Here is a 27,061-nt window from a genome sequence, read left to right as displayed (position 1 = left end):
CAGACACACACTTACAATCATTTAGAAGTTGGCTGTTCTCTGGATGTACGGTTTGTTCGCTGCAGCTCACAGAAGAGTCTGACGGCCGCTGCTCGTCATTTAAAATGTAAATTGCTTCCACCAGTAAATTACTTTCTCATAATCAACACTTTGAGCTAATGAAACACTTTGTGCTGCCGTATGATATCGATCTAAAATTTAATGAAATGCCAATCTGACTTCTCACCAGAGACACTTCCTGTGACCGGAGCTTTCTGCAGCTGCCTCAGACACTAAATATAATAATAATAATAATAATAATAATGTGAACAGTAACGTAGAGCAACTATTTTTATAATCCGTTTATGAAACATTCTCCCGTTTAAGCTTCTTAAAAGTCTATAGATAGTATAATAGACTCCTCCCAGTCAGCTCGGAGTGAAAACCTCACCTGGGCGTTACCTGAGCTTCACTCAGCGTAACGCAGAAACGGCAGAATGAGTTGATGATGTGTTCGTGTGTCTTCCTCTCCTGCAGGATTTGACGGCTCTGGCCAAAGAGCTGAGAGAGCTGCGACAGGGGGAGGAAACCAGCCGCCCGCCCGTCAAAGTGACGGACTACTCGTCGTCCAGTGAGGAGTCTCACAGCAGCGAGGACGAGGAAGGGGAGGGCGGGGCCAACGACGGATCAGTGGCTGTCAGCGATATACCGCGAATTATGTGAGTGTCGTCAGTGATGTTCAACACATTTCAGATTTCACATTTAATCCAGAGAAGAAGAAGGAGCGGCAGGTTAACGAACAACGACACCTTGTTAAGCTCTCACCTCCATTTAAAAGATTATCAGTCAAAACAACTTAAAATAAAATAAAAACATAAACATGTCGACGTCTGTGTTTCAGGCCGGCCGCCAGTCAAGGTGCAAACGAGTCCTTCGGCATGATGGGAGGTCACAACGACTCCCACGGCGACACGTATGGAAACAGCTCCCAGGAGGGCACCCTGATGATGCGTGAGGTAAGCCGCCTCTCAGTTTTGACCTTTGACCTTTGACCTGGGGTTTGACTCGTAGCTTCGCTGACTCCGCAGAAAGCAACAGCCAAGCGCTCAGACGCTCATTCACCAGCTCTGCATGCCTGGCTGATTCCTGTTATTGTTCTTGTGTGTGTGTGTGTGTGTGTGTGTGTGTGTGTGTGTGTGTGTGTGTGTGTGTGTGTGTGTGTGTGTGTGTGTGTGTGTGTGTGTGTGCGCGTGCGTGCGTGCGTGTGAATAACACATTGGGCGACAATAAGATTCTGGGTTGTGATTGGTTGGTTGAGCATCTGGTTGGACGTCAGTGGTTGTTGTAGTTTTTCTTCGTTTGATTATTTGGGATTATTTATTTATTTATTTATTTATTTAACTTTAACTGATGAGAGTCGATTTAGTAAGAAATTCACAATTGTCAGTTATTTAGTCTAATTGATTCTGTATTTGCTGTAAAATACTGAATGAGTATTACAGTGAGTATTCCATTCTTCCATTAATCAATTAGTTAATAACATGTTAGTTGAAACGTTCATCACAGTTGTTATTTATTCAGATTTCTTGTTTTGTGTGATGAAAAGTCAAAAGCCCAAAAACATTTAATTCAGTGTCATAAAACATGAAGAAAACTGGTTCATATTAACGTGAGCAGCTGGAACTGGTTCATTTTTTATATTTTTGCTTAAAAAAACGACTCAAACTTCATCAATTAGTCGATTTTCTGTTACCAACTTAGCGATCAATGGAATAATCATTAATAATTAATATTATTATCATATATAATGTAAGTTGTTGTTACTGAATATTGGACATTTTGGAGGAAAGATCAACAGGAAACATTGATTTAAAGGAGCTTCACTGTTGGCCTACCAGGAGACGTGTGTGTGTGTGTGTGTGTGTGTGTGTGTGTGTGTGTGTGTGTGTGTGTGTGTGTGTGTGTGTGTGTGTGTGTGTGTGCCGCTGGGTTGAGTACCCACCCGCCCCCTTCAACACAGAAACAAACACACCTGCACACAGCAGGGGTCAGCTTCCTCCCTCCACCAGCTGACCTGTCAATCACAGCCTTGCTGCACAGTAGCCCCCCCCCCCTTCCTCTTTCTCTTTTTCCAGAAACATGGGGAACGGAGGCGGAGCTCTACCGCCAGCAACGGTTTCCCTGGCAACGCTAATCTGTTCCCTGGCAACGCCAATCTCCCCGATTTGGTGCAGCAAAGCACTTCCCCCCTGGTCTCCCCTGGCGACGCCTCTGGGGCCCAAGTAGGTGGAGCGGCACCCAAATATCGGCCCCCCCCAAAAAAACCCCCCCTCCCACACCTGCTCCTGACAGACCGTCACCCTGTCACCCGTTCACCCGTTCACCCTGTTACCCCGCTCACCCCGTCACCTGCCCACACACCTGTCACCAGCTGGTTGTTTGGTCCTCTGTCAGGGTGGGAAACTACCGGCAGCCACCACACGAGGGTTAGAAATCAGGAGCCACGTTTTAGCGGTCTCAACTTTCAGCTGCTGCTGCTCTGTGTTTCTGTTCCGGTCCAGAACCAACAGTGTGTTAATCCGTCTCTTGACACTCTGCTGAAGAGTCCGCCGGTTCCCTCTGAAGCGCTTTAAAACCGCCTCACAAATATTCAGGCTCAAACAAACAGTTAATAAAGCATGAAGATGTTTCAGCTCATCAACAGGAAATGTGACTCTTAAGTATGAAAATCAAACGTGACAACATGTGGCACCTTTAATTTCCTGCCCTGTCCCGTTCAGATCTGCCCCGCTTTGGTTTCCAGTGTTTTCCCCACAGATGGAACAAACTGGATTTCTTCCCTCCCCGCTCCGCTCGTCCGACCCCTCTCTTTCTCCCTCCCCCTCCTCTCTCGGTTCTCCAGCCTCTGATCCAGAACGTATCCTCCTCCCTGTTCCTCAGCACACGACGCAGGTAGCTGACTAAATAAAGGAAACACTGCGGGTTAAGTTTAGCTCCTGGTAGAAGTGGATTTATCCGGGATGACGCTTAAAGGCGTTTTTATTATTGAAACACAAGAAAGAAAGAAACAAATAACGTCATGTCTTTCCTTTATTTTGTCAGTTACCTGCTTCATTCAGTTTTTCCCCAAACTAACAGAGAGCGAGACAAACACGTGACTGAACCTGTGTTTCTGTGATCGGCAGTATGCGATGGGGAGCGGTGGAGGCTCCAAGGCGTCCTTCACGCCGTTTGTCGATCCGAGGGTCTACGGCACGTCCCCGACTGATGACGACGATAAAAGCTCTGCCTCAGGTACGTTTCCTGACTGAAGGTGGACATCACAAGATGAAACTAAGGAGTCGTCAGACAATTACCAGTGTGGGAAATAAGAAAAACAACATTTAACTCAACACATTTAATGTAAAGAAAGAAAACAACAACTCAAAAATAAAAACAAGAACTAATTGAAAAGTGAGTAAATAACAAAAGCTGCTTCTCCAACCAAAAGTTAATGTGTTCTTGTTAATGATGATGCAATTATCAACTTTTTTTATGTATCTTTGTTCCTTTTCACAAAGTTTTCAAAGTCACGATAGATCACAAACACTGGTGTGTTTTTAAAACATCTTCTTATCTTTAATTCAAACCACAGAATTATTTATCACAGTATCACAGTTGTTGGTCTGCACTCTGAAAACATCATTCGACAAGTTGGAAAATAAAGAGAAAGTGTAGTTAATGTTAAAAATGTTCGCTTTAACTTCTTCAAATATCTACACTGAGAGACTCGATGTTTTTATTTCTAGTTTCACTCTATAACAGTCATGTCTTTGAGGTTGTGGGTCATTCAGACGCCACGGTTAGAAAGGAGATCAACCTTAATAAAGAACGTGTGATGGTCAGATCATGCAGCGGTGTGTCATATCGTGTCGCTGCAGCGCTGTTTGCCGACGAGCTGCTGAAGCAGGAGCAGGAGCAGGCGAGGCTCAACGAGGCCAGAAAGATCTCCGTGGTCAACGTCAACCCCACCAACATCAGACCGCACAGCGACACGCCCGAGATCCGCAAGTACAAGAAACGCTTCAACTCCGAGATCCTGTGTGCGGCGCTGTGGGGTGAGACAGTCGCGAGAAAAACTGCTTCACCGCAATAATATTAGTCGTGTGCAAACAGACAGGAAGTGAAGACCGGACTTCTGTGTGTTTTTCTGCAGGAGTGAACCTGCTGGTGGGGACGGAGAACGGCCTGATGCTGCTGGATCGGAGCGGGCAGGGCAAAGTTTACAACCTGATCAACCGACGGCGCTTCCAGCAGATGGACGTCCTGGAGGGACTCAACGTCCTCGTCACCATCTCAGGTTGGTGTGGCTCTTTTTTAAAATCCTGCAGCCTCAACTGTTAGACGAACGGATTCAACTGCCAGGTATCGTCATCCAAAAACGTCCCTTTAGGTTTTGTCACGTCGCTGATGAGGATTCGTTTCCTGCAGAAGTTTGTTCCTGACCTTTTACAAACAATATGAAAGCGTCAGTTCACTCCATCAGAAACATCTCACCCCGTCTTTCTTAACGACTCTCCGCCGTCAGATTAGAGGAATCCAACAATGTTTTATAACTTTCTGAATCCGACATTAACTCCCTCTTCACGCCATGTTTGGTCTGCAGCCGGAGGATTGACCTTCTCTCTCTGCGATTTTTCTCAACAAACGAGTGAATGTCTACAAGATAGAAATTATATGAGAACATCCACCTTTATCCCCGTATTTTAACGATCCCAGGTCTCCGTCTTCTCCATGGCGGCAGGTTTGTTTTTTTGTCAGATCTTCCAGTGTGGTCTTTCCTAACATTAGTTCCTTCCTAGAATAACACAGCCCTCAGTATTCACTTGAGGAGACTGTGAGATGTGTCTGAATGCTCCAAAAAGCTCGTAAGGCGATATTTGAGCTTATATTGTTCTGTTATACAAAGAAGATTTTTTAATCCCCCTCCCTGTGCTCTGACCTGCAGGTTGAACTGCAGACTGCAAAACCATCTTCTGTATTTTTCTGGCTCCTTGCCTTTTTGTTCAGCCCCTAAATCTAAACCCTCAGTTTTCCCGAGCTGTTTTTGTTGATCTCTCGTTCGAGTCTTTGTCATTGTTTTTGTCCTCGGTGTTTCCTGTTTCCCCCCTCGGTCACAGTTGTCTCTCTAACTTCCAAGCTTCCCACTGGTTTGGATTACAAATAGAAAAACAAAACAAGGCGCTGAACACGACCGAGATGTTTCTATATTTTCCCTTTTCTGTTTGTGTGCAGTCGTCTGATCAGATCCGCCTTTGATGGCTTAGAAATGAGGCTCTTTGCACTGATGCAATAATAAGTCTCATTGGAAGAAAGTGTGAAACGTAAAAAAACCTCAAAATAAATCGTACATGTAAGGTGAGTATAATTTCTCAGAATAGTTTTGTTTTCCTTTTTCCAAACCAGGGAAGAAGAACAAGCTGCGTGTTTACTACCTGTCCTGGCTCAGGAACAGGATATTACACAACGACCCCGAAGTGGAAAAGAAACAGGGCTGGATCACTGTCGGAGAACTGGAGGGCTGCGTTCACTACAAAGTCGGTAAGAAAACCTCGTTGGTGTGTGTCGTGAGGACGTGGACCTGATAACACGCCACACTGTGGGGACTCGCGTTAACCAAACACTTTGTTTTCATTCAGGTTTGAATTAATTATTAAGCTTCAAGTTCCTTCAAATCGACTCTCAGCTAATATGCTAATCACAAGTGTTTCCAAAGCAACCAGGCTGCAGCGTAAACACACAAACGTCTGATTGTTTGTTTGTTTTTTTTTACTTTGTTCTGCTCCGTCCCGCAGTGAAGTACGAGAGGATTAAATTCTTGGTGATTGCTCTGAAGAACTCCGTGGAGATCTACGCCTGGGCGCCTAAACCTTACCACAAGTTTATGGCCTTCAAGGTGAGACGCGTCACGATGCGCTCGAGGTGTTGGAGTGCGGTAAAAGTTGTGCTTGAGATCATGTGAGCTAACACGACGGAAGAAGCCGAGCGACATGATGTTGAAAAACATAGAAAATCAATAAATCAATGACTGCACAAATCAGCCGACCAACCAATAAACTAACAAGCAAAGAAACAAAGTGCAGGAGTCATTTCCTGTCGCTCGGTTGTTTAATGAATCCCTCGTTCTCTTTCTCTCTGTCCGTCAGTCGTTCACTGACCTGCAGCATCGCCCCCTGCTGGTCGACCTGACCGTGGAGGAGGGGCAGAGGTTAAAAGTCATCTACGGCTCCAGCGTGGGCTTCCACGTCATCGACGTGGACTCGGGCAACCCTTACGACATCTACATCCCCTCACATGTAAGAGTCTGTACCTCGCACACGTTCATCCCCCACCTTACCGACAGTTCACCGTCAGACTGGACCGCTATCTCTAGTCACGGCAGCTGTGGTTCTGAAGCTCCAGGCACCAAAAAGAAGCCGGTTCTGAACTGTTCGCTGCACCACTGGCGCTTTACAGTCCTTTAACACGCTGGCTTATTAGATCGGAGACACTTGACCTCCATTTCTTAGAGTCGGGGTCTTCGACTGTAAAATTCACCAAGGATTGAACCCAAACCTCAACCACACCCTGAGATTGGGTCAGAGTCTTCTCGGCTTTATTACAAGCACTCTTCCAACGCCCTGAGCAAGCTGTAAACAGATGCTCGTTGTGCACTAGTGTTTGTTTTACCTGAGGATTGAACCTGAGACTTGAAAACTGAAGTGTGGTCCTCTTAACGGCCCGAGCCGTTTGACGAGACGCGTGAGGTTGTGGGTTCGATCTTCAGGTAACTCAGTGGGTTCAGTGAATTCTGAAGTCCAGAGGAACCATTTAAAGTCTCTAAGAAACAAGAGCTCAAGTGTCTCTGTTCAAACATATGAGGGAATAAGACGACTAGTCTGGAGTCCTGAGGTCTCGGGTGAATTTTGAAATCTAATACCCAAAGTAAACATTCAAAGGCTCCAGGTAATAAGGGTCCTTTGTCCAATCAAACAGCCCAGGGGGGGGGGGGGGTTTGTTTGTGCCCATAAGACCTGGAGCATCAAAACCAACGGCGCTGCAGAGGAGGGTGAGGGAGGGGCTTTCTCCACACCTCCAGAGAAGTAGAGGTAGATTTTACTACAACATGGAGCTAGAAGAGTTTCCTACATGTTTGTATATGTAGTTATTTATTTTTCTTTTGTATGAAGTATTTATTGTATTAAAGTATAACGTTATATAAAGTAATGCTACATGCTGCCACCACCGCCATGAGTGAGTGAATGATGAAAGGATGAGTGAGAGAGAGAGAGAGAGAGAGAGTGAATGAGTGATGGAGTGGGTGAGTCCGTGTCCTCCTCTAACCCTGGTCTGGTTACAGTCAGAGATGGACGGGGGGAAGGAGACGGTAACCACAGCAACCGCCTCACATTGCTTTTGGCAGTCATGAATCACGCTGTGCTCATGTCTGTTTCCATGGCGATTGCGTGGCTGAGGAGCGGGAGACTCTATTGTTGCAGCAGTTTCTTGTCTCTCAGGGTGGGGAAGGAGGGGTTAAGGGGGGGTCCAGAGCCCCTGTGGGCTCGCGGCAGCTCCTAACCCCCCCGCCCCCACCCCCCTCCAACACCCCCCCTCCCGTGTGTCGCCCCGGCAGATTCAGGGTCAGGTGACCCCGCACGCCATCGTGGTTCTGCCCAAGACGGATGGCATGGAGATGCTGCTGTGCTACGAGGACGAGGGCGTCTACGTCAACACCTACGGACGCATCACCAAAGACGTGGTGCTGCAGTGGGGCGAGATGCCCACCTCCGTCGGTACGTCAACCAATCAGCTCGCTTCTCCCTGACCCCTGACCTCTGACCTCTGTAGGCGGTCTCAGCAGATCATCTTTTCACCCTCACTATCTACCACACCCCTCCTCCGTTCAAAGCAACACTCCTCTCTCTCCTCCTGCCTTTTCCTTTCAGTCACACCTGTAACAAGAAGAGAGACTTAGACTCACCTGTTTCCATGACTGCTTAAAGGAATACAACAGGTTTTTGGGGAATTCAGTAACCGACTGCTCAACTTCATTATAAATGATGAGAACGCACAGTGTAGACGCCAAAGTCTTCCACACGCCACTGATTAATCCCTTCATCCATCACCTGAACACTTTCAGACAAAGATCAGTGGAAGTGGCTGAAAATATGAATTATGTATCATATCGTATAATATAGTACGATTTTATATCATAATATTTATACATAAACTTAATAATAAGAAATAATATGTATATGTATAAATATCTATATAAATGAGCCGTGTAGCTGAAAACTATCTGAGGTTAATTATGATGCTCTACATCAGCTGATTGACAAAATAATCAATGAAGGAGCCAACAATCAATACTTTGAACAATCAGCCCTTTTCCGCTGCATGGTACCGACTCCCTTCGCCTCTACTCGCCTTGATTGGTTTTTCTATCGGGCAAAAGTTGCGGATGCTACTATCACGTCCTGAGGTTCCAGGTGAGCTGAGGCGACACCCAAAGGTGACGTGAAAACACCTCAGACGACTGGTTGGTCGGAGAGAATCGCCACGAGGCGTCAGAACGCTCTCAACGAACCCGCCATTTTTTTTTTTTTTAAAAACAGCTGTCGTCACCTGAGGAGGAGCGGACGTTTCTCTGTTCGGTATCCTCCACTGTTCATGTGCGTGTTTGCGTTGTCGTCGCTATAGTAACGACAGCGCATCAATTGAGTAAAAAGAAGAAGTAGATTCGAGTCGGTACCATGTGGTGGAAAACACACCTGGAGGGGGGGAGGGGCCAGTGAGGGATCACACCTTTGTTGCTGCACTAGTGGCGGTGAAAGCGGCGTGACATCCTCCTGGTGACGCCCCCTCCTGGTGACGCCCCCTCCTGGCAGCCTCCGTTCGCTAACGTAGCAGCACTAGACGACAACGATCCACCGGACGCACACGAAGAGCTTCACTGTCGATATTCTCATCACTTCACTGATAAGTTGAACAAAGGTGTGACGACCCAAAAACTCAGCGTATCCCTTTAACGTCAAGTGTTGAACATTCATCTAATGCATGAGTTGACAACAACACGTCCCACAGAGCATTACCTCTCTCTCTCCACACACACACACACACACACACACACACACACAGACTGTGGACACTTTCCTTCTTCTTCACACACTTTTCTAAGCGTTGGGGGAAATGCTCGTGTGTTGTTGGTGTTGAGTTCCTGTCCTCTTGTTCTGTGCGAGTGTTAACTGTGAAATATTTCTAAAGGGATTTTCTCATCCATTCTTACTTTCATCCTTGATTGCGTGAGAGCTCGAAAATAACTCAAACCAAACAAAGTGTTTGTCAGCAAGCCTGAAAGTGAGATGAAAGCTCTGCGTTAGATCACAGCGGAGCGCCGTGCATCTGAATCGATCTATTATTCATCAGTGCACTCAGTCAGAGCTCGCCGAGAGGAAACGGGACACGGCTGAGTCGAGCAGAGCCGAGCACATCAAGGATGGATCTTGGATCTTATGATCCGAGTCAGTCAAAGCCTCTATGTTTTTCCATTCGGCCCTCACTCTCTGATTCTCAGGTGTCAGTGTACAATATCCTGATTGATTAAACTTGTATGATTGACTGACTGTGTCTCTGTCCTCGAGCACCGGTGCTTATGTGTTGTGTTTTCGCGTGTGGACATCATCTCCTGTTAACATGTCTGTTTGTATTTTACTGTCAGACCAGAGTTTCTCACAGCCAAGCCCGGCCTCAGCCCCCCCACCCCCACCCCCCCAAAGAAAAAAAAACCTGCATCGCACATATTCTGCAAACACGCTGCTGGTTGATCCCCGTCCTCGGCAGGTGGGAGCTGCTTTTTCTCCACAAAAGTAAAAACAGAAAAATAATTATGCGAGCAGGGTCAACCAGGGCAGAAGCACCTGAAGTCACGCTCACCCAGAGCAACCAGGAGGAGGAGGAAGAGGAGGAGGAGGAGGAGGAGGCCGTCACTGAACAGGCCAGAAACTGATGCTTTAATAATCCCTGGAGTTCATAATCTATCCTCAATGAGCAAATCTGTGCTGCATTCACAAGTGTCAAGTGTTTCCTAGTGTAGATACTGTTCTCTACAACCCTTCAAAACCTGATTAAGTTAATATATTAAGTCAAAGACCTTCTACTGGACTTTATCAGCGCAAGAGAGGAAGGTGTACGTCGTCAGATTTCCTCTCTGTTGATGCATTTCTGCTGGTTTTGACGTTGCACATTTCAGCAAGGTGTGATCAGAGTGCCGAACAGTGATGTCCTCCTCCTTCGACTATCATTAAACTGATTGGCTCGTTATTTACAGTCCATGTCGTACTTGTCCATGAGAGAGAAAGGACCTAAGAGTAGGTAAGCCCTGCCCTTGGTCTTATTTTCATCAGGTAGCAGCCTCACTGCTCTCTGATCTGTTCAGCTGCTGATGCTTCAGATTAAAAGTCTTCCATTAATGAACCTCTGGAAGGATTTTATTGTGAAACAAACTCTTGTCATGCTGCAGCTCACCTGTAAAGTTCAGACCACCAGCCTCAGTCTGAGTCGCTCGCATAAACAATTAAAATCAAATACTGATACCAAACCACCAAAATCAATGGAGACCCAGTGAGCGGCCTCGTGTGTTGTCCTGCGTTACCTGTTGCTTTGACAGCACCTTCCCCCAACACCAGACTTCTTCTCACGAGGAGCTCAGAGGTCGTGATCGTTCTCCTCGCTCAGAAACTGCTGCAATAATTTCCTCCCGGAGGTCGAGGCGGAGGAGGCCTCGAGGTGTGACTGGCTTGGGTGTGAGACAGGTGCTGAGTCTTCTCCTGTCCAATCCCTCCCCCCTCTGTCTGTGTGTGTGTGTGTGTGTGTGTGTGTGTGTGTGTGTGTGTGTGTGTGTGTGTGTGTGTGTGTGTGTTCCCTCTCCTGCCCCTGCAGCTTACATCCACTCCAACCAGATCATGGGCTGGGGAGAGAAGGCCATTGAGATCCGCTCCGTGGAAACGGGACACCTCGACGGAGTTTTCATGCACAAGCGAGCTCAGCGACTGAAGTTCCTGTCGGAGAGGAACGACAAGGTGAGTCCGAGTCACCTGCACAGCTCCGCCTCCTCGAAGTCATGAATATCTTTTCTTTATCCTTTATTGTGTCAGTTAATGTCCATGAAGCATCTTACATTCCAGTTCTTCTATCTCTGACGCCGTCCTCTAACCCTCGTCTCCTTCCTGCAGGTTTTCTTTGCCTCGGTGCGTTCAGGCGGCAGCAGCCAAGTCTTCTTCATGACCCTCAACAGAAGCTCCATGATGAACTGGTAACCCCTCCCCCCTTCGGCCGACAACCCTCCTCTTCTTCACTGAACATCTGAACCCGCCGCCGGGAGACGAGGGACGACAGGAGGACGAGTCGTGTGTGTGTGTGTGTATATATATATCTGCGTGTGTGTGTTCATTGGAGGATAAACAATGAGCTGCTGAAAAGACAATTGGAGGAGTTAAACCACAGGAGCGTCCCCCCCACCCCCCCATTCACATACAGATACCCTCCAGCTGTAGGGGGCGCTGCAGGCCTCGTAGATGGCGTCACTGTCAGTGGACGACGCCTTCACCTTCCCTGTGGACTCTTCGATCGGGACGACGGTCGTTCTTGACACTTTAAAGGCTGTGACATCACACCGGGTAGCCTTTGACTTTCCCGTGTGACTGCAGGGGGGAGGGGGGGCGCTGTGGAGAAGCTCTTTGTGTAGCACATCAGCGATTTTCTTACAGGGTGTTCACACTGCGAGTGCGTCGGGAGATTCGTTGCTCCGCGTGTTGGAGGCGACGCGAATCAGACATCTCTCACTGCGCTTTGTCGCTATGGCGAGTAAACACTTCCAGGTAGCGTCAATAGAGGAGGAAAACTCCTGAGGCTGCGGCTGTTTCTGAGACAGTTTTAAACTTCATCCCTCAAAGTAAAAGACAGAGTAACTCCACACTGAGCCAGTTCAAGTATTTCCCTCCGATTTGGCCTCGTCTTCGTCGTGGATCAATCAGTAAACTCTAAGCAGCTGTTGAACTGTGCGGTGGAGACTGATCAGGAAGCAGCTGCTGACCAGACGTTGGCTGCGATGCACAGTTTAGTGTGTTTGATGATAATTGTGGATTTTACACTGTGTGATTCTGGGCTTCTCTCAGACTAAAGTCGACAATCTTTTAACGAAATCTTTGACGAGACGTGGTGAAATCTCTGGTTCTGGATCTCACTGTGAGACACGCCCGCCGTCAGCTGACTCGGCCGAAGGTCTGGCTTCAAGATGTCTGACCGCCGCTGCTATGAGCCACGTTTACCGAGCAACCAATCGACACATGGAATGTAGGGATGCCGCGATACCGATACTGATACCGATCTTCTCTGACACGCATTGCAGATATCGTACGTTATGTTTCCACATGGCCGACATTTTTTGTTTCGGTGGGAGGCGGGACTTAACTACGCAGAGTATTAACCGCAGGTGATCGCTTGTAAGGTGATAGCATCTACCGATCACTAGGGTATTGAACGAGCCCCGGGGCTGGAGGCCGGAGTATCGTTGAGCTCGGTTCTGCTTTCGGTACTTGAGAAATAAAGAAAATAAACTTCCTGTTCATTGTTGCGACAGAAAAGTTCTCTCGCACATTTTATCTCACCAACTCCGTTTGTCTCTTCTAATGTTAATCGAGCGCTTTCGATAAAAGTAGTAGTTCCGTTAAAATGTTAACGATACCCATCACGTATTTGTGATCAAAATCATCTGAGGGATTGAAATCACAAAGACAACACGGGCGATCTGGTGGAGCATGAGAAGGTATTGATGAGCGGTCAGTTGCATCACCGCGACCACTTTGTGTTTTACCGCTTCTTAAAGGAACGACGTGAGTTGACGACCTGGGACTTAATTAGACTCATCTCGCACAGTGTGACATGCAGTTATCTTGACTTATTGCACAGCGTGTCGGCACCTTAAGGAGAGACTTTCCCGGTCGGGGGCAGAGATCTGCACCAGAAGTGACTCCAGACTCACTCAGTGTCTGAACCAGCCTCTAACCTCTCTGAGCCCGGAGCCAAATGCTGAATCGAAACCTTCTCTCGCGGTGACGACCGGTCGGCTGAATCTCAGCGGGTGTTTCCTAAACTTAAAGACGAGCTTTTTCTGCTCTGTCAGATGTTTTTGTCACGATGCAAAATAAACACACCTGAGGCGGCAGAGATGCGCTGACCTTGAAAAGTGTCTCTCTCTCTCTCTCTCTCTCTCTCTGTGGGAAACGGTCGAGCTGCCGTGACTTGATGACGGTGCCGCTCACAGTGTGAACACTCGTCTCGAGCGCTGCTGCTGCTCAAACACCTTCTGTGTCTCGTCCCCATTAGCAGAGAAAAATACTGCAAACAGGCAGTTAGTGTCACGGGGGGAAATGAGACGCTGGGTCGGATTGATCTGCTGTGGCTGCGGCGTCCTGGTGTGTTCGTGGGAGGGGAAGGAGGCAGGTTGTAGATATTGTATTATTGCTGCAACAGCAACACGATAACAAAATCTCCACATCACTTCTCACGAGAAGAACTTGGCCGTAGAGTAGTTGCCAAACTTCTGGAAGTTTTTACTTTTGCTGCCCTTCGTTCTCTCCACCTTTTACTGTTCTGTGTGCACTGCACTTGTGTAAATACTCACTTTAATGTTAAGGACAGACTTTGCAAAACAGGTGAAGAAAAAAAATAACAGTCTTGCTCTTTTGTTTGTTTTTTTTTTACCTCTGTAAATCTGTCCGTTCTCTAGTTTCTCTGATGGGAGGTTTTTCCGAGTGAGGACTTTCACACACCTTTTATTTTTGGTTAAAACTCCGAGTTTACTCTTTTTTTCTCTGTAGTTCATCACTGTTTATTTAGTTGTGCATTGTTGCATGGTGGACTTACATGTTTTACCTGTCGTCACCTGTTATGAGTTGTAAGTTTAAGGCAATACAGGGGCGGGTCTGACTGGAGACGCCGGACGGTGCGAGACAAACTCTCCAACACTGAAATGATCGTTCAACATCTTCTAAGTAACAGTCGGATAAAGATTGAACACTGGAAAACTTCACGTTTACCATTGAGTTTATATTTTAGGCATTTTATTTGATGCTCACGCCCAGAGCAGGACGGGGCTCAGTTTCACTTTGAACGCCATTTTCCATTTTCGGAGATGGTGAACGGTGGCGGTGGGGCTACGGGAGAGGAGAGCGGCTCATCTTTTCCTTGATTTTTTTGTTCATTGATCTTTAAGGATGCGACGGGTGTAAGCGACGCCGCTTTAAGGCCAGCTGAAGCCTTTGACATGTGCAGGATGTTAACGTTAACGGGCACCCTGTGAATAAAGGTCAGGAGGCGGGGTCAGTCTGAGAAACCATAGATAGAAAGAAGATATATATACTGTAAGAATTTTCGTTATGATGATATCTTACTGATCATTTTAGAGAAAGACAAAAAAATAAAGTTCACTTATTAAAGCTTAGTTGTCTTTCTACAGAATAGAGAACATAGCTATAAGGATTTCTAAAAAAAAAAATACAATGTTTTTATTGTGGTATTATTTGTATTTGTATTTCAATTTTTGTACGTATCAAGACTGTGAACGTATGTGCGGCTGTCAGCCCGTGAGCGCGTGCGTGCGTGCGTGTGTGTGTGTGTGTGTTTGAGTGTGTAGGCGAGCAGGTGTGCGCACAGGTGTGTGACATGCATGTGAGTGTATGTTTTCACCTCGTCTGAATCACTGGAATCAGTCAAAAGACAACCTCAATCTGGTAACACACATCTGTGATATTGGAAATTGTACAATAAATGTCCTCTCCTTGTACAGCAACAGCACCTGCTCCGCTCTCTTTCTTCACCTCACCTGTCGACAGGTCGCGGGGTGACTGATCCTGCACAATCCACCAGGTTTTAGCACCATGAAGTCGTACTGCATGCACAGGATGAAAAGAAATAAAGGAAACCAAACATCTCACACTCTTGTGTTCACTTCCTTAACATGTTATCGACTTTTGACAATCTCTGATTCGATGTTTGTGCTTGACAAATAAGTTTGATTGAGAAAAAATGAATTCAAGTTTCTATTATTTGTTTTATAGTAAAAAAGATTAAATATTTTCTTGTTATAACAAACATCAGCTTGATATAACAGATACACTTCTAAAAAAACTTATTTTTAGAATCATGGACTTTGGTGACGTGAATTCTCAAGTAAAATTAAGAATAAATTAGGGGAAATAATGAAAATAGTCAATAAGTGAAACAAGGTCAAGACTTTTCCAACACCATAAAAACTATATTCATAAATTTCCCTCAACTATGAAGGAGATTTACAGGTCAAAGCTGTGGCAGTATTTCTCTCTTTTATTGTGTCTGTGACTCCTTTTATTCTACCTTCAGTCAATTCATATATTTAAGTTTATTTCTTATTTTGAGACGTTGAATACCTGCCTCCATGTTGATAAATGGTTGACAACGATGGAAAGAAGTCCAGGACTTTACTCTTCTATCCCCGACAAAGTTTGATAAGTTGTATTTTATAAATAAACCGATATTCCATCCAGTAACCGCGAGTGGAGATGAAGATTTACAGGTCAAAACCATGGAAAGATAAGTGGAGACCGGAGGAAACGCTGTGTCTGCTGCTGCCTTGTTTTCTACAAATGCATTGACTTGCTCTTAGCAGAGCTCTGAGAGAACAGATATAATTACAGGAGGAAACCAGGAAAACTTTCTGTTACCACATGAATCTTAACTCCATTATTTAGTCATTCATAAATCTATTTTCCCTGCAGTTCATTCCAGGCCGTGTTTCACAGTTCAGGTTTAATTACAGCATGTGAATAACTGCTGACATAAAACTAAATGCATTGATGTTGTTCATATAATAAGACCCATCATCAGACTGTACAGTTTTAGATTTACACTTTTTACCAGGTCAGTTTATTCAGTGTTTTCAGCCAACGGACGATTATTTTTGATACTTAAAAACACAAATTTGATGGAATATCACTTTTAAATTTGTTCAGTGCAGCACATTAACACACCAGTATTATCAGTAATGGAAAAATAACAAGGTGCATTTAGAGTACAGCACAATTTTGAGGTACTTACTTCATTTGACTCCTGTTTAATGTGCCATGTACAATCACATTCATACTTCATTTAGTTATTTAGCTATTATTACTTTGCAGAATTGAGATTGTTCATTGAACAATATGATCAGTTGAACTTCACAGAAGTGTTTCACATAGATTAATTTAGCTCCACCATGACTAAAACTACAACATCCACATGCAGCTTACATGTTAAATCATCAATAACAATGATCCATTTGTATAATATATAGTCAGAGCTGCAACAATTCATCAATCAATTCATTTTATATTCGATGTATCAATTTTTTTAATCAACACAAAATTAATCAGCAACTATTCTCATAACCAGTTAAAACATTTCTGGTTGTAGCTTCTCCAGTGTGAAGTGTCGTTAGGTTTTGGACAGCTGGTAGGAAAAAAGTCAACAAAGACTGAGAAAATGTGATGCATTTTTTTTTAACTTATTTTATAAATTGATTACCATTCTGCTATTTATTTTTTTATTTCTTATCAAGACTATTATAAATAAATCAGATTTTTTTTTAATTAAAAAGGAAAAGCAGCAAATTTCTCAAATCTGAGAAGCTGTAATTATGAAATCAACTTGATTTTCTGTTAAAATGACTCAGTGATGAACACTGTTAGGTAGATTAAAACATAATAAAACATTATATTTTATAAACTCTTCACATAGTTTGTTTGTTTTAATCTTAATTCGTAAAGTATCTGAAGCTGTCAGATAACTGTATTGGAGTAACAACTTTAATATTTCCCTCTGTAATGTAGTGCAGAATTGGAGTAACAGTGTTTAATATTTTATACTTACTAAATGGTAGTAAATGGTGGAAGTGGGTGCGGATGCTCCAACTCTTCTTGAGCCGCAAAAAGACGCCTCCTTCCTGCCGTGGAATCCTCTAGACGCCGCGTATTTAGGAAACTGGGTTGCCAGGTTAGCCTCAAACATGGCAACCCTTTCTGCCAGACGTCCACCGGAACTCATAACCGCCCCCTTCCTCACCCCTCCCTCTTGCCCCCCCCCCCCCCCCCTCTTCCTCTACGGATGCTGCAGTAAAGTTGGCCGCGCCTGCGCACTTTCGGTCCTCTTTTTCTTGGAAGGTAAGTGTGGCATGGCGCGTGTTTCTGCCTTGGGGGGATAAACGGAGGACTTTTCTGTTATTTAAGTGAACTCATAACGCATTCAGAGGTACTAAAATAGTCGAAGAACGGGTTGGGAAACCGTGGAAGTAGTTAGGTATTTTGTGAGTGGACGTATTCGGTGGCAGGGCAGGGACAGGGTGTGGGTGTCCGTAATAGAGCTAACGTTACCAGGCTGAATCAAAGGGACATGCGGCCTGCAGCGGCGCGGTCGGTAGAAGTCGCTTGTCATTCTCTACGCTAATATCTGCCTTTTTTTCCCGCCTCCCGCCGTCTACTTCTGCCCCAACGCTTCAATCTCGACCGTTAAACGTATAATAACGGCACACGCGCCCGGTGTTGTCGACTGAATGTTAATCTCTTGCTTTTATTTGGACGGTGCTGAATGGACGTGCTAGCGCGACTAGCCGCTATTAGCATCGCGTTAGCTAACACGTTCGGTTATCGGTACTCGCTGTTCGTGAATCAGCAGCGCATGTTGGACACTTATAAAACCCTCCCCGCGCCAAAACCGTAGCGCATATAAGTTAAGTTAAATCTAATGCAAGTGATTTGAACGGGAAAACTAATAACTTTAGCTAATGACAGCGTAATTGTTTGTTGGCTTTGTCGCGTTATATGGCGCTGTTGCACTTGTAAACTCCAGGCCAGCTAACTTCTTACAGCTGGCGCTAATGTGTTGAAATCCAGCACTTAAATCCCGCATTTTTTTTTTTTTTTTTTTAACCCTCTCCTTGAATTAATGTTTAATAATGTCAAAGGCGTTGTCATCTATTGTCAGTCTCTTGGCTAATGTTGGCATTAATGGGATGTGAAGTCCAATGTTTGCTAACAGATTAGTGGCGCAGCCGATCAGCCTCGTGTTGGGCTGGGATATTTCTCCGTGTCGCTTTTTAAGGTTTATTTTTATTTCTCCAAATTTAAATTAATCTGCTGGACGCATCATGAGGATGCCACTCCCCCCCCCCCCTCTCCCGAAATCTCGCGATATCGTTAAAAAAAAAAAAAAAAAAAGGCAACGCACGGTGGGGCCCTGAACAGGCTGCAGCTCCCGAGCTGAGCCTGGGACAGGCCCGTCAAACTGTTATTTAACCCACTAAATTTTAGCCACGTTAAGAATTTGGCACGGTATTTTTCCTGGGGCCATTACGTGATAACTCTTGTACCCATCAAACCCAACAGCAGAAGTCCCAAAGCTGGGGGTTCCTGAAGAGTTTAAACACAAATTAATTGCATAATGTGATGATCGAATTAATTTTAGGTCAGATTAGTAAGATCTTTGTCATATTTAGTGTGCTTTATGTACACTATTTTTGCTAAGAAGTAGGTCAGGCTATCCTGTGCTTATTATCATATAAACACCTTAAGGGTTTACCTCTTTTAAAGGCAAATTTAAGATTTTAAAATTAGTTTTTAGCAAAGTAAATACTGAAAGGAATGAATGGTGTATTTGTTGGTGTATTTAATGTCTTGAATGAGTGATGAGACTTAAGTATTTGATCCTTAATGCTAGGAGTGGTCTTAAGTAAAAAATAATTAAGTGTTTATAGTAAGATAATAATCTCTAAATTGTTTTCTACAGCGCCCCTGACCCATCGCACCATGGCAGATCCCGATCTTGACTTCCAGACTGGTGAGTCTGGCGCCTCCGCCACCTACCCCATGCAGTGCTCTGCTCTGCGTAAGAACGGCTACGTGGTGCTGAAGGGACGTCCTTGCAAAATTGTGGAGATGTCCACCTCCAAGACCGGCAAGCACGGGCATGCTAAGGTAAAATTACCCTCGAAGTATGACTTTGTAGGCCCTTTAAACTGAGAGCAGATGGGAGTTGGCAGTGCAGTGTTTTAAATGGAGTTTGGAAAGAGAGGAGGAAAAAAAAAAAACTTGACTCCTGTCTGAGATGTGCCCCTTGGCAGAGACCTGAGGCTCAGCTCAGACCTTGTGCATCTCAGATTTCAGACCAGTCTGAGGTGTTGGCTGCAGTAATGTACAGTGTCCTTATCTTTTTTTTCTTTAAACACCAGTGTGCTCTCTCATGTACTTTAGCCCCCTGTGTAGCTTGGTTGCAATAAATGGGGGGAAAAGTGAAGATTCTAGCTGTAGAAGTTATTTGTTTAATGATTAAAACTAAAAGTCAATACTTTTAATATCAGAAGTCCCCAGTTTGTTTTGTTTTTTCTTTTCTTTGCCAAACAGCCCCCCCACACACAGTTTCTTTTTAAACTCTTAGTAAACTAAACTTTCTCCTGCAGGTTAACCTGGTTGGTATCGACATCTTCACCAACAAGAAGTATGAAGATATGTGCCCCTCCACCCACAACATGGATGTTCCCTCCATTAAGAGGATAGACTACCAGGTACGATGGCTGCCCAGAAACATCTCTGGAACTTACTATCACACAAGTGTCACCGCAGTTACTGCAAAGAATGCATAACTCAATTAGAAAGAACATGTGACTGCTGTCATGTATGTCCACTGGGAACTGGGACAATGGTTTAAATCATAACTCCCAGTGGCTGAAAAATCTGTAATATCCAGTTGCTAGTGTCTTGTTGATGTGGAGCTCCTGCAGAAGTTATAAAACATCGCCACTGAAAGTTTAAAATGGTTTTAATGGTCAGAATTAAAGCGGAAAATGTGCCACTTGCCTAATGATAGATCCATTTTGTAGTCAATATACTCAATTCAGTTATCTTTAGAATTAACTCTGTTGGAAGCAAATACATTTCCAATAGGTCTTAAACTGTTGTCAGCTATAATTTTTCTGCTTGTGATCATGTTTCCTCCTCCAATTCAGAACATGGTGTTCCTTGATCAGGCTAATGTTCTAGGAGGAGCTAATGCTAAACTGGCCCTTTTTTTTTTAGCTTTTCTGTGCTACTGCATCAATGTTTAGCAGCCACATACAGAAATGTTATCTCGTTAGTTCCTCCGACCTCTTGAGTGACAGATGCACTTTATTTGTCAGCTGGTTGCTCGTGTTGGTGCCTTTTGGTTTTATGTTGGACGACGGCTCAAGTCTCATGTCTTTAAAATTAGAAATCAATCTCTGTGGCCGATGATGTCGTAGGTACAAGAATTGTACTGACTAGTGGCTGCAGCTAGTTTCATTATCGATGAATGTGCAGATTATTTCCTCCATTAATTGTTCAGTTTGTAAAACAGTTTTAAAAAATCTGTCAAAAAAACCAAAGATTGAATTACAACAAAGAATGGAAAATTGTCATCGAGGAGGAACAAGCTCAGATTTTAGTTTTTGTTTTTTTTAACATGAAAAATGACGTGATAATAAAATATTTGCAGAGTAATCGATTAATCGTTGCAGCTCAGCTCCTGACACTCTGGCCAGCTGACTGCATTGATCGCAGTGTGAAATACACACAGCAGTTTTTTCAAGTCGTGTTTGTTAAAGAACTGAAACAACCAACATCGGACTTTGTTGAAACACAATCAAATTGAATCTGCTACTATTGTTCCTGAGCCTTCGGGTGTTTTGTCTCAGACGTGGTTTCTATAGGAAACGCACAAAACAAGAGTGAGGTCACACCAAGAAACAGGAAGTGAGCAATTTCTTGATATGTGCTCAAACTGTTTGGTGAAAACAGCTGATGCACGCGACACTGAAGCAAAACCACAAAATCCTGCATCAAATTAACCCAACAAACGGGCCCATCGAAACCTCTCTCTCACACACACACACTGAATATTACACACTCAAGATATGTTGGACTTTTTCAAGTTGAATTAAATCGGCGTTAACCCCAAACTCCCTGGCTCCTGTAAAAAGTGCAGTGGTGCACAGATGCAGGTCTTCGCTCCTCAGGCTGCAGTTGGGAGTAATTTCACCGTCACTAACGGCGCTCGCCGATCCTTGTTAAAATCTCGCGGCCTGTTTCACCAGCTTTGGATCTGGTGCTTGAGCAATGGCCATGATGTCACTTGTATTTTCATTCATGTACCAAAAAAAAACCCAGGATATTAATCTGTATTGTCTTAAACAGCGAACTATAATAACTCTGGACGGCTTGTCTGGCTGCGTTCACACGAGCTCTAAAATGAATGAGAAATATATGTAAACAGAACTTCTTAGCTTATCACAAACAGAGTTATAATGGATGTAAACAGAGCGTGCCAGTTGTCATTTTACTGCAGCCAAGCCGCCGCTCATGCTCTACCATCAGAGTTTAGGAACAGGTTTGAGGTTGATTTTTAATTGGGTATAAAATCAAATGTTTGCTTTTTATTGTGGTTCATACAAATGTGGTTGACTGTTTGTGTGTCTTCTCCTTCACAGTTGGTTAACATCAATGAAAGCTACATGTCCTTGATGAGCGACAACGGTGACATCAGGGAGGACCTGCGTGTTCCTGAGAGCGACATCGGCAAGGAAATCGAGGCAAAGTTTGAGGCGGGCGATGAATTCATGGTAAGTGTCAATGGTCGGGGCTTTGACATTATCTATACTATCTTACTATTATAAGATATAAAGACGTGTGAGGGTCACCGGATGGTCGATGACTCGCTCTAATTCCTGGGATGTGAACATTGTGAAACCAGAAGATGTAAATGATGATACGACACATTCCGGGCTGTAAACATAAACGGCGCCATGAGATGAGGCCGGAGAGCGTCGGCCGTGTGTTTGTTTTTATCGTTTCAACATTAATGTTCGGTCTGTGGCTGGAAGCAGACGGGATGCAGAGTCCTGAATTAGAGCGGAAATTTTTCCCCCGCGGGGGGAAAATGTGAGGAGTGCGAGCTGCATGTGTAAAGTTTCAGATGATTGACTCGAACATGTTGTGTGCTCTCCGCAGGTCACCGTGATTTCTGCCATGGGGGAGGAATGTGCTGTCGCTACCAAGGTCTTGGCCAGCAAATAGGGAGACGGACTTTGCTGCCCAGGCAACAAGCACCACCCACAACCAGTCTCTTGCATTCTCATTGGTTCTGTCACCAAAGCGTCGGCCTTCACAGACAACCTCAATCATTCTGTTGTGATTTCTCATCATTGATCTTTTATTTTCTCCCCTTCTCGTTTCTCTTTTCCATTGCTGTTGGGAATGTTCCACTGCAGCTCGCTGCGTGGTCCTCTGCCTGATCACTGAGGTTTTGTTTGGTAACAATCTACTTTATATAAAACAACTTCAAAAATAATGATCAGTTGCTCATTCCTGCTTATTTTTGCCTTCAACGTGTTGGTTTTGCCACTCACATTCCTGAATGTTTAAATAACAACGGGATTCAGCTTTTGTATGATTATTTTTTTATATTCTTTAGATTGAATATAGCAGGTCTAAAGCCTTTTAGAGGGAAGGGGTCGGGGAGGGTGGCAGTTTTTGAGTTGTTAAAGCAGTGGGAGGGAGGGTTGCCCCTGTAGATACTAAATTCTGGTTTAGGTTGTCCCTCTAGCAGCCATACCGCTTTCCAGCATGGCCTTTGCTCTGGTTCCTGAGTGGATTGGGCGCAACAAGGTCTGTTTTTTCTCCTAATGGCTGGGATTGGTGGTGGCTAGCACTTAAGAGCACTTGAGGTCCACCCCAGCATGTCAAAGCTCTAAAACCAAGAAAAGAGAAGTGTTTTTTTTTTTTTATTTTGTTTTGTTTTTTCTCCCCCCACCCCAAGAACAGAAACAAACTTCAGTGATTTACCCTCGTGATGCCAGTCTCTTGTCTGTGTAGAAGTTTGAGGGGCGTGAGGGTCTGTGCGCTCACACCTCGGTCATCAGGGCAGTCGAGGGCTCGCCCCGCTGCCCCGGCCATCCCCCAGTACAAAAGGAGTGTTACATTTTGTTTTGAGAGGCGTGAGTGTGTAGCGGTGTGGGCCTCCGAAATGTGGGAGGCGGTTTGCAGTGAGGTGTGTGTTTCTTTTGAGGGACTCAATCGGGTTGGGGAGGGTGGTAGAGTTGCAAACTTTTTGTTCACTCGAGGCCTTTATCACCTGACTGGAGATGGCAAAAATAAAACGATGAAACAAATGGACAAAAACTGCAAACTATGTCTGTCTGGTTTTGTTTCCAAAGTAAAGTGGTGATCGGGTTGTAAAGAAAACTGTCTTTTAGTTTGTGCTTAAAACTACAGGAGACTGGTTTTACTGCTCAGGATTTACTTATAAACCTCTGGTATAAAACAAGCTGAACTCATGAAGCATTTAAATAATCACGTCTGCAGAACCTGTAATTACATCAACAGAAGTACAAACTGGTGTTGGTGGGAAAAACTACTCCAAATATTAATGTGACAGCGGGTTGTGTGTTTCCTATGTCAAACTGTTCTGTGCTGCTTCACCTGTCGGATACAAATGGACAGACCATGAGACAATGGGCCCCTGGGGGCCGTAAAAGGCATCATCCACTGCGTTTGTGCAACTTTTTCTGTGGTTGAATTTAAAAAAAAAAAAAAAAAAAAATAGCACCTGAAATTCAACATTTCTTTCAAGCTGCAGATAAAGACACTTTCCTTTAAAGCTTCCTGCCACTCCTTTAAATATACAAAAATAAATGTGCAGAAAAAATATAGAATAACATTAATTAAATTCAGACTTAGTGTAGAGTCCCAACCAGGGCTGCATGAACCGGGGGGTTGGTGTAGATATCAAAGCTCATCTAATTAAAACTTGTGGTTTGAAAACACATGCACATTTCTATTTAGGAGAAAAACAAATAGGATGAGAAATTATTAAAATCCGTAGAATACAAAATGTATTAAAGTAAATTACAAATGAAGGTCGTCTGCACAGGATGGTTTCAACTGAGTTACCAACTGAAACAACTTAAGATCAAGTTATTTTACTGAGTTAGTCAATAACTAAATGTGATTAAATTAGCATTTCAAAACTTCTGTTTTCTGTCACTCCAAGTGACTTAACCAAAACTACTGAAAAGGAAAACAAAACAAGCATTAAAGACAATATTTGTACATAATACATGGATTTGCATTATGTAGGTAAAAATGAACTAAAGTATAAAAAAAATAGACCACATCAGATTGTATTAGCACTGTTTAAATATTAAAGTATAAGGGAATCTCTGCTGTCATTTCCCTTGTGGCCTCCTGGTCCTAAAAGGGATGATGGTAGTTATAAAATGGATGCTCGGAGTCAGAACAGGTCATGCTCTTTTCCTTCTGTGCCTCAGCATCTTTACTGGTTTGTTTGGAAGCCGTGGCAGCGGAGAGGAGCTGCACAGTAACAGACACACCCTGCATGAGTGTCTCAAACTGTAATGAGAGGATGAATCACTCGATCCTGCCTGCCTACATTTCTGCACACTGAGCCTCACACGGGAGCACAATGGAAAGAGGGATGCATGTTTTGTTTTTCTTTCTCTTTATGTCTATATCCCATCTGACCTGTTATGGTTCCTCTGACTCATCAGCAGGGATTTTATTTTCTCTCTCTGTGTGTGTGGTCATAGAAATGCAGCTGAATGAACCGGGCTGGTGAGAGGCCCAGGGCGGAGCAGGGATGGTGTGTGAGAGAGAGGGAGGTTGCCAATGATTAACCAAGCTCAGCAGGTTTATTATCAGGGTGTGTTTGAGCTATATTGACCTTAGTACTTGCAGCATCCGACACAGACAGCTGCTGAAGCAACACCAGGCAAAACTTCTGCTATAAAGTCTTCTATTTTCGGACAAAAACTTGGCAGAAAAGTGGTTAAATTTAAATGTAACCGTTTGTGGAAGCGGATAAAGTTAAAAATAAATATTTCAGGGTTAAACAGGAGCTCTGACATGTCAGCAGAGAGCACGCAGTCGAGCCATTTTCCAGATTCATGCGTGGAAATGTTTATTTCTGCTGTGACACTGGCTTTACCATATATGGTAAGGGCGTCCCAGGCAGCGCGTACTACGTCCTACGTCACTCCTGCGTCACATCCGCTTCTCCCTTTCCCGTCCGATCCCTTAACATGGCGCCGGTGAGTTCGTGCCGCTGCTCCTGAATTTAGTTGATTTAACGTTTATTTCCTTGTTTTTGTGCCTTTTCCGGTCTATTTAACTATTGTACTAAAGAAAACATCACTATGTGCATCTGTGTGTGTCGTTTTAAATGAGATTTAATGAGATTTAGCATTAGCTCGTAGCAGGGTTGACGTTTGCTAACACGTGTTCCATTCATTTGACAGACAGGAGACTTGACTCCATTGAAATAAACTGTTTTAAATAAAATCATTGGTTTTCTCGCAGTGCGCTGTAAAACGTGTTATTTACTGTCAGTCTTTATGTAATTTAAGGTCCACAGCTCAGTTCGGCATTACTTTTTATGAGCTAAACTTTTAATGGTTCCAGAAAATTACACTTTATTAGCAGATGTCTCTAATATTTCATAATCTTCTCAGTTTAAGAAACGAGCATTTCCAAGGCTACAGAGTCAGTTTAACATTACTAAAAAATGTATTAACCAATTTAAAAATGTTTTGGCTGCCATATGTTTTTGTTTGTCCTTTTTTTTTTTTAGTTTTTAGACAAATTCCCCTAAAAACAAAATTGATCTCTCTTGTTAAGCAGTCACATTTTCACTTGTCACTTACTGTCTTAGTTTTCTTATGGCTCTAGAGTAATTAAGTAAATTGTTTTTAACACAGTTTTGCTGAACAACAATAGAAAATGTTTTATAAAGAGACACTACTGAATGGAAGGACTTATAAAATACTAAATGAGTAAATAAAGATGCTAATAGCGGGACAAATGAGAATAGGAAAGATAGTGTATGTTATTTTGAACATGCAGTATATATATATATATATATATATATATATATATATATATATAAAAGTAGAAATGTTTCATCACTCTTGGTTACCAGTAGAAAAATGCTCTAAAGTTGGTTTCTGATCCTGACGCTGGTGTTTTACGTGACAGCTCAAACAGAAGAGGCCAACTGTTGGCAAGAAGTCCAAAAAGGGAGCTGCATGGAAGTTCACCTTGGACCTGACCCACCCTGTGGAGGACGGGATCCTGGACTCTGCAAACTTTGTAAGTCGTCACTGAAGTTATTGAACCCTTTAAGTGACAGAGACTTTGGTCATTTTCAGGCCTCACAGTCAGGAATTTAAGAATGAGAAAACTTGTATAAACCCAGTGGAACATTTCTCTTGAAACTGATCATAATTATTATTTAACAACCTTTTCTGTCCCAAAAGAAAAATTATTAAACATTAAATAAAAGTGATCTTTGCGAGCAGCTAACCCTGTGTCCGGACTAGGGCTCCATTCCCTAGCTCCAAATTTACTAGGGTTCCCTTCCCTAGTGCATCACTATGCTGTGTTCAATAGGAAACCTTCCTCAAAGAGAGGATAAAGGTCAACGGAAAGACGGGGAATCTGGGTAACATCGTCCAGGTCGGCCGCATGAAGAACAAGATCAACGTCACGTCTGAGAAGCAGTTCTCCAAAAGGTGAGGCGGGACGAGCTGCAGCTCCTCATCCGCAGAGGAATAACATCTGTAAAATACTTATTTTATTCCTCTTTAAAAGAAAAATACTGTGAATGATAACATCCCCCTCCCTCCCTGCCAGGTATCTGAAGTACCTGACAAAGAAGTACCTGAAGAAGAACAACCTGCGTGACTGGCTCAGAGTGGTGGCGTCGGACAAGGAGACGTACGAGCTGCGTTACTTCCAGATCAGTCAGGACGACGAAGAGTCGGAGGCGGACGAGTAAATGTCTTCGGCGGAGCGCCACAGCTGTCTGCGAGTCAGCAGCTGGAGCGAGGCAGGAGAATAAATATGGAGAAAGAACTTTTCTGTCTTCTTGTTTTTCTGTTCTCAAAAAAACTCTCTGCGCACCTGACAGGTGC

At 44.0% G+C, this 27,061-nt stretch overlaps 3 protein-coding genes across 14 annotated transcripts in view; all 3 read left to right on the top strand.

Annotated features, from left to right (window-relative positions):
* Positions 1–14,989, top strand: part of tnikb (TRAF2 and NCK interacting kinase b) — a 53,818-nt gene extending 38,829 nt beyond the window's left edge. For 10 of the 11 annotated variants that reach the window (XM_056364947.1, XM_056364945.1, XM_056364938.1 and 7 more), the window contains 11 exons: positions 517–698; positions 881–995; positions 3,165–3,273; positions 3,900–4,076; positions 4,175–4,318; positions 5,425–5,559; positions 5,814–5,914; positions 6,165–6,314; positions 7,631–7,790; positions 10,936–11,075; positions 11,229–14,989. In XM_056364947.1, coding sequence (XP_056220922.1) covers positions 517–698; positions 881–995; positions 3,165–3,273; positions 3,900–4,076; positions 4,175–4,318; positions 5,425–5,559; positions 5,814–5,914; positions 6,165–6,314; positions 7,631–7,790; positions 10,936–11,075; positions 11,229–11,312 — 1,497 coding nt within the window. In that variant the 3' untranslated portion in view covers positions 11,313–14,989. The remainder of the gene's footprint in view (positions 1–516; positions 699–880; positions 996–3,164; positions 3,274–3,899; positions 4,077–4,174; positions 4,319–5,424; positions 5,560–5,813; positions 5,915–6,164; positions 6,315–7,630; positions 7,791–10,935; positions 11,076–11,228) is intronic. The other variant, XM_056364940.1, reaches the window with a different exon arrangement.
* A 2,231-nt stretch (positions 14,990–17,220) lies between these two features.
* Positions 17,221–22,422, top strand: eif5a (eukaryotic translation initiation factor 5A). 2 transcript variants are annotated; one of them, XM_056364302.1, is made up of 5 exons: positions 17,221–17,316; positions 18,850–19,037; positions 19,520–19,624; positions 21,563–21,694; positions 22,083–22,422. In XM_056364302.1, the coding sequence occupies exons 2-5, from the start codon at positions 18,870–18,872 to the stop codon at positions 22,146–22,148; spliced, it is 471 nt and encodes a 156-aa protein (XP_056220277.1). In that variant the 5' UTR covers positions 17,221–17,316; positions 18,850–18,869; the 3' UTR covers positions 22,149–22,422. The 2 variants fall into 2 exon arrangements, with proteins under 2 accessions (XP_056220277.1, XP_056220276.1); XM_056364301.1 differs by lacking the exon at positions 17,221–17,316 and adding an exon at positions 18,495–18,528.
* A 2,714-nt stretch (positions 22,423–25,136) lies between these two features.
* Positions 25,137–27,002, top strand: rpl22l1 (ribosomal protein L22-like 1). Its single transcript, XM_056364300.1, has 4 exons — positions 25,137–25,180; positions 26,124–26,237; positions 26,538–26,659; positions 26,781–27,002. Exons 1-4 carry the CDS (start codon positions 25,172–25,174, stop codon positions 26,923–26,925), a joined length of 390 nt encoding a protein of 129 aa, XP_056220275.1. The 5' UTR covers positions 25,137–25,171; the 3' UTR covers positions 26,926–27,002.
* The last annotated feature ends 59 nt before the right edge of the window (positions 27,003–27,061 follow it).

This window comes from Seriola aureovittata, chromosome 20 (genome assembly GCF_021018895.1).
Source record: "Seriola aureovittata isolate HTS-2021-v1 ecotype China chromosome 20, ASM2101889v1, whole genome shotgun sequence".
In the NCBI taxonomy this organism is placed as follows: domain Eukaryota; kingdom Metazoa; phylum Chordata; class Actinopteri; order Carangiformes; family Carangidae; genus Seriola; species Seriola aureovittata.
Note: the sequence above shows the minus strand (reverse complement) of the source record. Positions and strands in the feature narration are given on the sequence as shown.

Bases quoted from the DNA above. Each gene is read 5' to 3' on its own strand.
- eif5a (XM_056364301.1), top strand. The intron at 19,038-19,519 runs GTAAAATTACCC...TTTCTCCTGCAG, and splicing joins GCAAGCACGGGCATGCTAAG to GTTAACCTGGTTGGTATCGA. The intron at 19,625-21,562 runs GTACGATGGCTG...TCTCCTTCACAG, and splicing joins TTAAGAGGATAGACTACCAG to TTGGTTAACATCAATGAAAG.
- rpl22l1 (XM_056364300.1), top strand. The intron at 26,238-26,537 runs GTAAGTCGTCAC...TGTGTTCAATAG, and splicing joins TCCTGGACTCTGCAAACTTT to GAAACCTTCCTCAAAGAGAG. The intron at 26,660-26,780 runs GTGAGGCGGGAC...CCTCCCTGCCAG, and splicing joins GAGAAGCAGTTCTCCAAAAG to GTATCTGAAGTACCTGACAA.